At 37.9% G+C, this 13,088-nt stretch overlaps 1 protein-coding gene across 1 annotated transcript in view; it reads right to left on the minus strand.

Moving 5' to 3' along the window:
- Positions 1-281: 281 nt before the first annotated feature.
- RGS22 (regulator of G protein signaling 22) overlaps positions 282-13,088 on the minus strand; it is a 149,776-nt gene continuing 136,969 nt past the window's right edge. The window contains 4 exon segments of the mRNA XM_060115727.1: positions 282-303; positions 1,444-1,481; positions 1,484-1,524; positions 1,642-1,735. Of these exon segments, the coding sequence (XP_059971710.1) occupies positions 282-303; positions 1,444-1,481; positions 1,484-1,524; positions 1,642-1,735 (195 nt within the window).

Genomic DNA, 13,088 nt, shown 5'->3' on the forward strand with positions numbered 1-13,088 from the left:
CCGTAAAGTGAGTGCTCAAGGAATATTTGTTGCAAGACTACTTGAGGAGCAAAACATAGTTCCTTAACGTGGGCGATAAGCAAAACATTTTGATTCTTCTAACCTAGATAGAAGTCATTTTATCCTAAATAAGTTAAAAAAATTTTTAATAGTCTTGTATGTAGTGTGTACAGAAGAGACGTTGTTTTCAAACTGTGGAAGTAAAACAAGCTAAACTTTATTTAGATGATAGGCTTGCTCTAAAGCAGACCGTCAAAAACTCACTTGAGCTTCCATGTTAGTTAAATTTGGTTTAAAGAATTCCTGCAAAAAAAAAAAGAAGAAGAAGAAGAAGAAATGATTGAAACATAAGCTGCTAGAGAAAATTTAAATCCCAACCAACAAAAACAGAAACGTACACAGAGTTGTAAGAAGGATCAAAAAAGTTAACAAATGTGTCAGCACACCCTAAATGTTGGAAGGACTGTGAGGTTGGTCTAAGGGGTGGGGAAACTGACAGAGGGCACAGTGGGTAGGATAAATCAGAAGAGAAAAATGATGAGCAGGCTAAGAGCATAAAGGCCTGCTCATCAAACTCTCCCAAGAACCAGAAAACTAAGAATATTCAGAAACAAAAATCTAAGCTACAACATGGAAGATAAGAGAAAGGGGGCTTTTACTGGGTTCTCTAAGTATTAGGTCAATGGGTTACACATACATTACATTATACTAGTATACTACTTTGTAAGGGCATTGTTAAACTCTAACGCTAGTATCAAAACTGTATAATCACATCAGTATCTGTATGAGAGAAGGACCCCAGCTTGATTTTCAGTTCCTTCTTATATTCCCATCTTGGGAAAGTGGAACTTAGAAAAATTCAGCTTGGGAAACCTTGGGAAACTAAGCCCACTCTTCCATAAATGTTCTTTGTGGAAGAGAAGACTAGATAAGGAGTAGATAGAAGCAATAAATTATCATTCCCCAGGGGCCTTCCTATTCAGGAGATTGTGCCATTCAGAAGGGAGGCAAGGTGCTCCTAGCCATCAATTTGTTACTGGAGAGTGTAAGTGTATGTGTGTGTGTGTGTTTTGTGTGTGCACTGTGCAGGTGTGCATGTACATTAGTGTGTGAGTCAGAGGGACATGGATGGGACTGATCAATTCAGTCTATGACTTATCTTGTACCTATCAGCAGCAGCGTATACACTTCCATGAGTGCTGTCACTCTGGAAATAGGATGTAGTGTCGGGTATATGTCATAGTCTTTCCTCATCAGCAGAGGAGAAAAAAACAGAGACAGACGGAACACACACACTCTGAAATTCTCCTAACTTGGGGGTCAGAGCAGTTGGGAAGGAATCAGTCCTCATCCCTTCCTACCCTCTCCAGATGGCCAAGTGAGAGGTAGAGTTCTAACAATAAGGAAGAAAGAACTGAAGATAGACTATCACATGAAACTCACTCTGGATGTTGTGGGAAGATATGGTCTTTTTCAAAGACATAGCGGAAGCAGTAGACTTGAAATTTGTAAAAGATGGTGTGGCTGCACAAAAATAAGAGAAATAAGGGAAACAGTGAAGTAATAATTAACAAAGTCCGTTAATATTAATCTGTAATAGAAGATAACAAAGCAACCCTGTAAGCAAAGAGCAAAAATTACCTGCAAACAACTTTCTTTCTACTTCTTCTTGAATTTTAAGAAGAATCCTTTCCTGTTCTAAGGCTTCTATGTACTTTGAGTAGCACCAGGTTGGCTAAAAAAACAATTTTCAAAATTAATTTTGGAAATATTTGCCCCAGGAAATAAACTGAATATAAGATAATATCAGCTCCCTCATTTAAACCATTTACTCTAGAAGAACACATATAAAGAAACGTGCACATTTCAAAAATTTATATGAATTTTCATAAACAGAACTTACTGATTTAAACTTTTAACTGGGTAACAAAAATTATTATGGATCTACATTTATGTAGATATATTTATGATGAAGTAAAGGGATTTTTCTATAGCCTTGACCTAAATTTTTAATAATTTAATTTTTCTTCTAGTTTTATTGAGATGTAATTGACATATAGCACTGTTTAAGTTAAAGGTGTACAACAATAATGATTTGACTTACATCATGAAATGATCACAAGAGGTTTGGAAAACACCCATCATCTCATATAGATATAACATTAAAGAAATAGAAAAAAGAATTTTTTCCTTATGATGAGAATTCTTAGGATTTACTCTCTTAACAGCTTTCATTTGTAACATACAGCAGTGTTCATTATTTTTAACATGTTGTACATTACCTACTTAGTACTTATTTATCTTATAAGTGAAAATTAGTACTTTAGATTACGTTCATCTAACACACCCTCCCTCCACCCTCCACCTCTGGTAGCCACAAATCTGATCTCTTTATCTATGAGTTTGTTTGTTTTGGAAGTATAATTGACCTACAACACCATGCTGGTTCCTGGTGCACAACACAGTGATTCAATATTTCTATACATTAAAAATGATCACCATGATAAGTCTAGTTGTCATCTGTCACAATAAAGATATTACATAATTATTGACTATATTCCCACACTATATATTTCATACCTGTGACTCATTTATTTTGTAACTGAAAGTTTCTACCTCTCACTACCACTTACCTATTTCTCACCTCCTACCAATACCCTCCCATCTGGCACCCATTTGTTCTCTGTGTCTAAGACTCTGTTTCTGTTTGGTTCCGTTTTGTTCATTGGTCTATCTCTGACTTATTTCACTTAGCATAATACCCCATAGGTCCATCATGTTATCACAAATGGCATGATTTCATTGCTTTTTATGGCTGAGTAATATTCCGGGGTGTGTGTGTGTGTGTGTGTGTGTGTGTGTGTACCACTTCTTCTTTATCTATTCATATATTGATTGGCACTTAGGTTGCTCCCATATCTTGGCTACTGTAAATAATCTTGCAATGAACATAGGGGTGAATGTATCTTTTAGAATCCATGTTTTTGTTTTCTTCACAAATACTCAGTAGTGGAACTGCTGGATCTCATGGTAGTTCTAGTTTTAAGTTTTTGAGGACTCTCCGTACTGTTTTTCAGAGTGGTTACACCAATTTACATTCCCACCAACAGTGTACAAGTGTTACATTTTCTGCACATCCTTGCCAAACTTGTTATTTGTTGTTTCTTGTTTTATTTTTATTTACTTTTTTAAACATCTTTATTGGAGTACAATTGCTTTACAATGCTGTTAGTTTCTGCTGTATAACAAAGTGAATCAGCTAGATGTATACATATATCCCCATATCTCCTCCCACTTGTGTCTCCCTCCAACCCTCCCTATCCCACCCCTCTAGGGGGACACAAAGCACCTAGCTGATATCCATGTGCTATGCAGCTGTTTCCCACTAGCTAACTATTTTACATTTGGTAGTGTATATATGTCCATGCCACTCTCTCACTTCGTGCCAGATTACTCTTCCCCCTCCCCATGTCCTCAAGTCCATTCTCTATTTCTGCGTCTTTTTTCCTGTCCTGACCCTACGTTCTCCAGAACCATTTGTTTTCTTTTTCATTTTTTTTTAGAATCCATATATATGTGTTAACATATGGTATTTGCATTTCTCTATCTGACTTACTTCCCTCTGCACGACAGTCTCTGGGTCCATCCAACTCACTGCAAATAACACAATTTCATTTCTTTTTATGGCTGAGTAATATACCATTGTAAATATGTGCCACATCTTCTTTATCCATTCATCTCTTGATGGACACTTAGGTTGCTTCCATGTCCTAGCTATTGTAAATAGTACTGCAATGAACATTGTGGTACATGACTCTTTTTGAATTATGGTTTTCTCAGGGTATATGCCCAGTAGTGGGATTGCTGGGTCGTATGGTAGCTCTATTTTTAGTTTTTTAAAGAACCTCCATACTGTTCTCCATAGTGGCCGTATCAATTTACATTCCCACCAACAGTGCAAGAGGGTTCCCTTTTCTCCACACCCTCTCCAGCATTTATTGTTTGTAGATTTTTTGATAATGCCCATTCTCACTGAAGGGAGGTGATATCTTATTGTAGTTCTGATTTGCATTTCTCTAATGATTAGTGATGTTGAGCATCCTGTCATGTGTTTGTTAGCAATCTGTATATCTTCTTTGGAGAAAGGTCGATTTAGGTCTTCTGCCCATTTTTGCATTGGGTTGTTTGTTTTATTGATATTGAGCTGCATGAGCTGCTTGTATATTTTGGAGATTAATCCTTTGTCAGTTGCTTGGTTTGCAAATGTTTTATCCCACTCTGAGGGTTGTCTTTTCATCTTGTTTATAGTTTCCTTTGCTGTGCAAAAGCTTTTAAGTTTCATTAGGTCCCATTTGTTTATTTTTGTTTTTATTTCCATTTCTCTAGGAGGTGGGTCAAAAAGGATCTTGCTGTATTTATGTCATAGAGTGTTCTGCCTAGGTTTTCCTCTAAGAGTTTGATAGTGTCTGGCCTTACATTTAGGTCTTTCATCCATTTTGAGTTTTTGTGTATGGTGTTAGGGAGTGTTCTAATTTCATTCTTTTACATGTAGCTGTCCAGTTTTCCCAGCACCACTTATTGAAGAGGCTGTCTTTTCTCCATTGTATATTCTTGCCCCATTTATCAAAGACAAGGTGACCATATGTGTGTGGGTTTATCTCTGGGCTTCCTATCCTGTTCCATCAATCTATATTTCTGTTTTTGTGCCAGTACCGAACTGTCCTGATTACTGTATCTTTAGAGTATACTCTGAAGTCAGGGAGCCTGCCTCCTCCAGCTCCGTTTTCTTTCTCAAGATTGCTTTGGCTATTCCAGGACTTTTGTGTTTCCATACAAATTGTGAAATTTTTTGTTCTAGTTCTGTGAAAAATGCCATTGGTAGTTTGATAAGGATTGCATTGAATCTGTAGATTGTTTGGGTAGTATACTCATTTTCACAATGTTGATTCTTCCAATCCAAGAACATGGTATATTTCTCCATCTGTTTCTATCATCTTTAATTTCTTTCAACAGTGTCTTATAGTTTTCTGCATAAAGGTCTTTGTTTCCTTAGGTAGGTTCACTCCTAGGTATTTTATTCTTTTTGTTGTAGTGGTACATGGGAGTGATTTCTTTCTTTTCTTTTTTTTTTTTTTTTGCGGTACGCGGGCCTCTCACTGTTGTGGCCTCTCCCTCTGCAGAGCACAGGCTCTGGATGCGCAGGCTCAGCGGCCATGGCTCACAGGCCCAGCCGCTCTACGGCATGTGGGATCTTCCCAGACCGGGGCACGAACCCATGTCCCCTGCATCGGCAGGCGGACTCTCAACCACTGCGCCACCAGGGAAGCCCCGGGAGTGTTTTCTTAATTTCTCTTTCAGATTTTTCATCATTAGTGTATAGAATGCAAGAGATTTCTGTGTATTAGTTTTGTATCCTGCTATTTTACCAAATTCATTAATTAGCTCTAGTAGTTTTCTGGTGGCATCTTTAGGATTCTCTAGGTACAGTATCATGTCATCTGCAAACAGTGTCAGTTTTACTTCTTCTTTTCCAATTTGTAGTCTTTTTATTTCTTTTTCTTCTCTGATTGCTGTGGCTAAGACTTCCAAAACTATGTTGAATAATAGTGGTGAGAGTGGGCAGTTTTGTCTTGTTCCTGATCTTAGTGGAAATAGTTTCAATTTTTCACCATTGAGAACAATGCTGGCTGTAGGTCTGTCATATATGGCCTTTATTATGTTGAGGTAAGTTCCCTCTATGCCTACTTTCTGGATGGTTTTTTTTTTATCATAAATGTGTGTTGTATTTTCTCTAAAGCTTTTTCTGCATCTATTGAGATGATCATATTGTTTTCATCCTTCAGTTTGGTAATATGGAGCACCACATTGATTGATTTGTGTATATTGATGAATCCTTGCATTTCTGGGATAAACCCCGCTCAATCATGGTGCATGATCCCTTTAATGTGCTGCTGGATTCTCTTTGCTAGTATTTTGTTGAGGATTTTTGCATCTATGTTCATCAGTGATATTGGCCTGTAGTTTTCTTTTTTTGTGACATTTTTGTCTGATTTTGGTATCAGGGTGATGGGGGCCTAATAGAATGCGTTTCAGAGTGTTCCTCCATCTGTTATATTTTGGAAGAATTTGAGAAGGATAGGTGTTAGCTCTTCTCTAAATGTGTGATAGAATTCGCCTGTGAAGCAATCTGGTCCTGGGTTTTTGTTTGTTGGAAGATTTTAAATCACAGTTTCAATTTCAGTACTTGTGATTGGTCTGTTTATATTTTCTATTTCTTCCTGCTTCAGTCTCAGAAGGTTGTGCTTTTCTAAGAATTTGTCCATTTCTTCCAGGTTGTCCATTTTATTGGCATATAGTTGCTTGTAGTAATCTCTCATGAGCCTTTGTATTTCTGCAGTGTCAGTTGTTACTTCTCCTTTTTCATTTCTAATTCTAGTTTTTTGACTCTTCTCCCTTTTTTACTTGATCAGTCTGGTTAATGGTTTATCAATTTTGTTTATCTTCTCAAAGAACCAGCTTTTAGTTTTATTGGTCTTTGCTACTATTTCCTTCATTTCTTTTTCATTTATTTCTGATCTGATATTTATGATTTCTTTTGTTCTGCTAACTTTTGGGTTTTTTTTTCTTCTTTCTCTAATCACTTTAGGTGTAAGGTTAGGTTGTTTATTTGAGATGTTTCTTAAGGTAGGATTGTAGTGCTATAAACTTCCCTCTTAGAACTGCTTTTGCTGCATCCCATAGGTTTTGGGTCATCGTGGTTTCATTGTCATTTGTTTCTAGGTATTTTTTGATTTCCTCTTTGATTTCTTCAGTGATCTCTTGGTTATTTAGTAGTGTATTGATTAGCCTCCATGTGTTTTGTTTTTTTTTTTTTACAGATTTTTTCCTGTAATTGATATCTAGTCTCATAGCTTTGTTTTTGGAAAAGATACTTGATATGATTTCAATTTTCTTAAGTTTACCAAGGCTTGATTTGCGACCCATGATATGATCTATCCTGGAGAATGTCCCATGAGCACTTGGGAAAAACAGTATATTCTGTTGTTTTTGGATGGAATGTCCTATGAATATCAATTAAGCCCCTCTTTTTTAATGTATCATTTAAAATTTGTGTTTCCTTATTTTCATTTTGGATGATCTGTCCATTGGTGAAAGTGGGGAGTTAAAGTCCCTTACTATGATTGTGTTACTGTCGATTTCCCCTTTTATGGCTGTTAGCATTTGTCTTATGTATTGAGTTGCTCCTATGTTGGGTGCATAAATATTATAATTGTTATATCTTCTTCTTGGATTGATCCCTTGATCATTATGCAGTGTCCTTCTTTCCTCTTATGATAGACTTTATTTTAAAGTCGATTTTGTCTGATATGAGTATTGATACTCTGCTTTATTTTGATTTGCATTTGCATGGAAGATATTTTTCCATCCCTTCACTTTCAGTCTGTATGTGTCCCTAAGTCTAAGGTGGGTCTCTTGTAGACAGCATATATACGGGTCTTGTTTCTGTATCCATTCAGGCAGTCTATGTCTTTTGGTTGGAGCATTTAATCCATTTACATTTAAGGTAGTTATCGATATGTATGTTCCTATCACCATTTTGTAAATTGTTTTGGGTTTGTTATCATAGGTCTTTTCCTTTTCTTGTGCTTCCTGCCTAGAGAAGTTCCTTTAGCATTTGTTGTAAAGCTTGTTTGGTGGTGTTGAATTCTCTTAGCTTTTCCTTGTCGGTAAAGGTTTTGATTTTCCGACGAATCTGAATGAGATTCTTCGTGGGTAGAGTAACCTTGGCTGTAGGTTTTTCCCCTTCATCACTTTAAATATGTCCTGCCACTCCCTTCTGGCTTGCAGAGTTTCTGCTGAAAGATCAGCTGTTAACATTATGGGGATTCCCTTGTATGCTATTTTTTGCTTTTCCCTTGCTCCTTTTAATATTTTTTCTTTGTATATAATTTTTGATAGTTTAATTAATATGTGTTTTGGCTTGTTTCTCCTTGGATTTATTCTGTATGGGATTCTCTGTGCTTCCTGGAGTTGACTATTTCCTACTCCATACTGGAGAAGTTTTCATTTATAATCTCTTCAAATATCTTCTCAGTCCCTTTTTTCTTCTTCTGGGACTCCTATAATTAGAATGTTGGTGCCTTTAATGTTGTCCCAGAGGTCTCTGAGACTGCCCTGAATTTTTTTCATTCTATTTTCTTTATTCTGCTCTGGGGTAGTTATTCACACTATTTTATCTACCAGGTCATTTATTCATTCTTCTGTCTCAGTTATTCTGCTATTGATTCCTTCTAGAGAATTTTAAATTTCATTTATTGTGCTGTTCATCATTGTTTGTTTGCTCTTTAGTTCTTCTAGGTCCTTGTTAAACGTTTCTTTTATTTTCTCCACTCTATTTCCAAGATTTTGGACCATCTTTACTATCATTACTCTGAATTCTTTTTCAAGTAGGCAGCCTATATCCTCTTCATTTGTTTGGTCTGGTTGGGGTTTTACCCTGCTCCTTTGTCTGCTGTGTACTTCTCTGTCTTTTCATTTTGCTTAACTTACTGTGTTTGGTGTCTCCTTTTTGCAGGCTGCAGGTTCCTAGTTCCCATTGTTTTCGGTGTCTGCCCGCAGTGGGTAAGGTCGGTTCAGTGGGCTCTGTAGGCTTCCTGGTGGAGGGGACTGGTGCCTGTGTTCTGGTGCATGAGACTGGATCTTGTCTTTCTTGTGGGCAGGACCACGTCCGGTGGTGTGTTTTGGGGTTTCTGTGAACTTATTATGATTTTAGGCAGCCTCTCTGCTAATGGGTGGGTTTGTGTTCCTGTCTTGCTAGTTGTTTGGCATAGGGTGTCCAGCACTATAGCTTGCTAGTTGTTGAGTGGAGCTTGGTCTTAGCGTTGAGATGGAGATCTCTGGAAAGCTTTTGCCATTTGATATTATGTTGGGCCAGAGATCTCTGGTGGACCAATGTTCTGAACTTGGCTCTCCCACTTCAGAGGCTCAGGCCTGACACCCGGCCGGAGCACCAAGATCCTGTCAGCCACTTGGCTCAGAAGTAAAGGTCAAAAAAAGAAAGAAAGAAAGAAAGGAAAAAATATAATAAAATAAAATAATGTTAGTAAAATAAAAATTAAAAAGTAATATTAAAAATAAAAATGTAATAAAAAAAATCAGGAAGAGAACAACCAAACCAAAAAACAAATCCACCAATGATAACAAGCGCTAAAACTATACCAAAAAAAAAAAAAAAAAAAAGGACAGACAGATCTGTAGGACAAATGGTAAAAGCAAACCTATATAGACAAAATCACACAAAGAAACATGCACAAACATACTCACAAAAAGAGAAAAAGGAAAAAATATATATATAAAAAAGAGAGCAACCAAATCAATAAACACATCTACCAATGATAATAAGCTCTAAATACTAAACTAAAGTAAACATAAAACCAGAAACAAATTAGATACATAAAGCAAACCCCAAGTCTACAGTTGCTCCCAAAGTCCACTGCCTCAATTTTGGGATGATTCATTGTCTATTCAGGTATTCCACAGATGCAGGGTACATCAAACTGATTGTGGAGGTTTAATCCGCTGCTCCTGAAGCTGCTGGGAGAGATTTCCCTTTCTCTTCTTTGTTCGCACAGCTCCTGGGGTTCAGCTTTGGATTTGGCCTCGCCTCTGTGTGTAGGTCGCCTGAGGGCGTCTATTCCCCACCCAGACAGGACGGGGTTAAAGGAGCGGCTAATTAGGGGGCTCTGGCTCACTCAGGCCGGAGGGAGGGAGGGGTACGGAACGCAGGGCATTCCTCTGTGGTGGCAGAGGCCAGCGTGATGTTGCAACAGCCTGAGGCGTGCCGTGTGCTCTCCCAGGGAAGTTGTCCCTGGATTACGGGACCCTGGCAGTGGCGGTCTGCACAGCCTCCTGGGAGAGGTGGTATGGATAGTGACCTGTGCTTTCACACAGGCTTCTTGGTGGCTGCAGTAGCAGCCTTAGTGTTTCATGCCCATCTCTCATGTCTGTGCTGATAGCCGTGGCTCGTGCCTGTCTCTAGAACTCATTTAGGCAGTGCTCTGAATCCCCTCTCCTCGCGCACTCCAAAACAATGGTCTCTTGCCCCTGAGGCAGTTCCAGACTTTTTCCTGGACTCCCTCCTGGATAGCTGTAGTGCACTAGCCCCCTTCAGGCTCTGTTCATGCAGCCAACCCCAGTCCTCTCTCTGGGGTCTGACCTCTGAAGCCTGAGCCTCAGCTCCCAGCCCCCACCCACCCCGGCAAGTGAGCAGACAAGCCTTTCAGGCTGGTGAGTGCTGGTCGGCACTGATCCTCTGGGTGAAAATCTCTCCGCTTTGCCCTCTGCACCCCTGCTGCTGCACTCTCCTCGTGGCTCTGAAGCTTTCCCCCACCCACCCCCTGTCTCTGCCAGTGAAGGGGCTTCCTAGTGTGTGGGAACTTTTCCTCCTTCACAGCTCCCTCCCAAAGGAGTAGATCCTGTCCCTATTCTTTTGTCTGTGTTTTTCCTTTTCTCTTTTGCCCTACCCAGGTACCTGGGGAGTTTCTTGCCTTTTGGGAAGTCTGAGGTCTTCTGCCAGCGTTCAGTAGGTGTTCTGTAGGAGTTGTTTCACACGTAGATGTATTTTTGATGTATTTGTGGGAAGGAAGGTGATTTCCACGTCTTACTCCTCTGCCATCTTGAAAGTCCCTCATTGTGATTTACATTTGCATTTTCCAATGGTTAGTGATGTTGAGCATCTTTTCATGTGCCTGTTGGCCACTCATATGTGTTCTTTGAAAAAATATCTATTCAGGACCTCTGTTCCATTTTTTACTTGGGTTGTTTGCTTTTTCAATATAGAGTTGTATGAGTTCTTTGTATAGTTTGGATATTAACCCTTTGGATATATTGTTTGCACATATCTTCTCCAGTTCAGTAGGTGACCTTTTTGTTTTGTTGATAGTTTCCCTCACTGTGGATAAGCTTTTTAGTGTGATGTAGTGCCATTTGTTTATTTTTGCTTTTGTTTCCTTTGCCTAAGGAGACATATCCAAAAATTTTACTAAGACAGGGGGTAAAGCTCAGTGGTAGAGCATTTGACTGCAAAAATTTTACTAAGACAGATGTCAAAGAATGTACTGCCTATGTTTTCTTCTAGAAGTTTTATGGTTTCAGGTCTTATATTTAAGCCTTTAATCCATTTTGAGATTATTTATATATATGGTGACAGAAAGTGGTCCAGTTTGATTCTTTTGCATGTAGCTGTTCAGTTTTTCCAACACCATTTTTAAAAAAATATTTATTGATTGATTGATTTAGGCTGCACCAGATCTTAGTTGCGGCATGAAAACTCTTAGTTGTGGCATGCGAACTCTTAGTTGCAGCATGCATAAGGGATCTAGTTCCCCAATGAGGGATTGAACGCGGGCCCCCTGAATTGGGAGCACAGAGTCTTTACTCACTGGACCACCAGGGAAGTCACAACACCATTTACTGAAGAGGCTGTCTTTTCCACATTATATATTCTTGCCTCCTTTGTTATAGATTAATTGCCCATATCAGTGTGGAATCATTTGTGGGCTCTTTATTTGGTTCCATTGATATATGTGTCTGATTTTGTGCCAGTACCATACTGTTTTGAAAACTGTAGCTTTGTAGTATAGTTTGAAATGAGGGATGTGTGATAACTCCTGTTTTTGTTCTTTCTTACAAGTGTTTTGGCTATTCGAGGTCTTTTGTGTTTCTCACAAATTTTAGAATTATTTCTTCTATTTCTGTGATGAATGCTATTGGTATTTTGATAAGCATTGCACTGAATCTGTAGATTGCCTAGGTATTTGGTCATTTTAACAATATTAATTCTTTCAATCCATGAGCACAGTATATCTTTCCATCTGTTTGTGTCATCTTCAATTACTTTCATAGGTACCTTGTAGTTTTCTCAGTACAGATCTTTTATCTCCTTTGTTAGATTTATTCCAAGATATTTTATTCTTTTGAATGTGACTGTGAATAGGATTGTTTTAATTTCTCTTTCTGGTAGTTTGTTGTTACTGTCCAGAAATGCAACAGATTTCTGTATATTAATTTTGTATCCTGCAACTTTACTGAATTCACTGACGAGTTCTAGTAGTTATTTGGTGGTGTTTATAGGATTTTCTATATACAGTATCATGCCATCTGTAAACAGTGACAGTTTTACTTCTTTCTCAATTTGGATTCTATTTATTTCTTTTTCTTGCCTAATTGCTGTGGCTCGGACTTCTAATACTATGTTGAATAAAAGTGACCAGAGTGGGTACACTTTTCTTTGTCCTGATCTCAGAGGAAATGCTTTTAGCTTTCCATCACTGAGTATGATGTCAGCTGTGCACCTGTTATATATAGCCTTATTATGTTGGGGTATGTTCCTTTATACTAACTTTGTTGAGTATTTTTATCATAAATGTGAATTTTGTTAAAAGCTTTTTCTTCATCTATTGAGATGATTATATGATTTTTATTCTTCAGTTTGTTAATGTGGTGTATCACATTGATTGATTTGCAAATACTGAACCATCCTTGTATCAGTGGGATAAATGCCACATGATCATGGTGTAAGATCCTTTTAATGTATTGTTGAATTTAGTTTCCTAATATTTTGTTGAGGATTTTCATAGCTATGCTCATCAGTAATATTGGCCTGTAATTTTTTCATGTGTGATATCATTGTCCAGTTTGGTATCAGGGTGATGCTGGCCTCATAGATTGAGTAGGGAAGCATTCCTTCCTCTTCAATTTTTTGAAATAGTTTGAGAAGGATAGGTGTTAACTGTTCTCTAAATGTTTGATAGAATTTAAATGTGAAACCATCTGGTCCTGGAACTTTTTGATTACTGAATCAACTTCTTTACTGTTAATTGGCCTGTTCATATTTCCTATTTCTTTCCGATTCAGTCTTGAGAGATTGTACATTTCTAGGAATTTGTCCATTTCATCTGGGTTGTCCATTTTAATGACATATAATTGTTTGTAGTAATCTCTTATACTCCTTTGTATTTCTATGGTGCCAATGTAACTTCTCCTTTTTCATTTCTGATTTTATTTTATTTTATTTATTGCCCTTTCTC

Source organism: Mesoplodon densirostris, chromosome 13 (assembly GCF_025265405.1).
Source record: "Mesoplodon densirostris isolate mMesDen1 chromosome 13, mMesDen1 primary haplotype, whole genome shotgun sequence".
Lineage (NCBI taxonomy): Eukaryota > Metazoa > Chordata > Mammalia > Artiodactyla > Ziphiidae > Mesoplodon > Mesoplodon densirostris.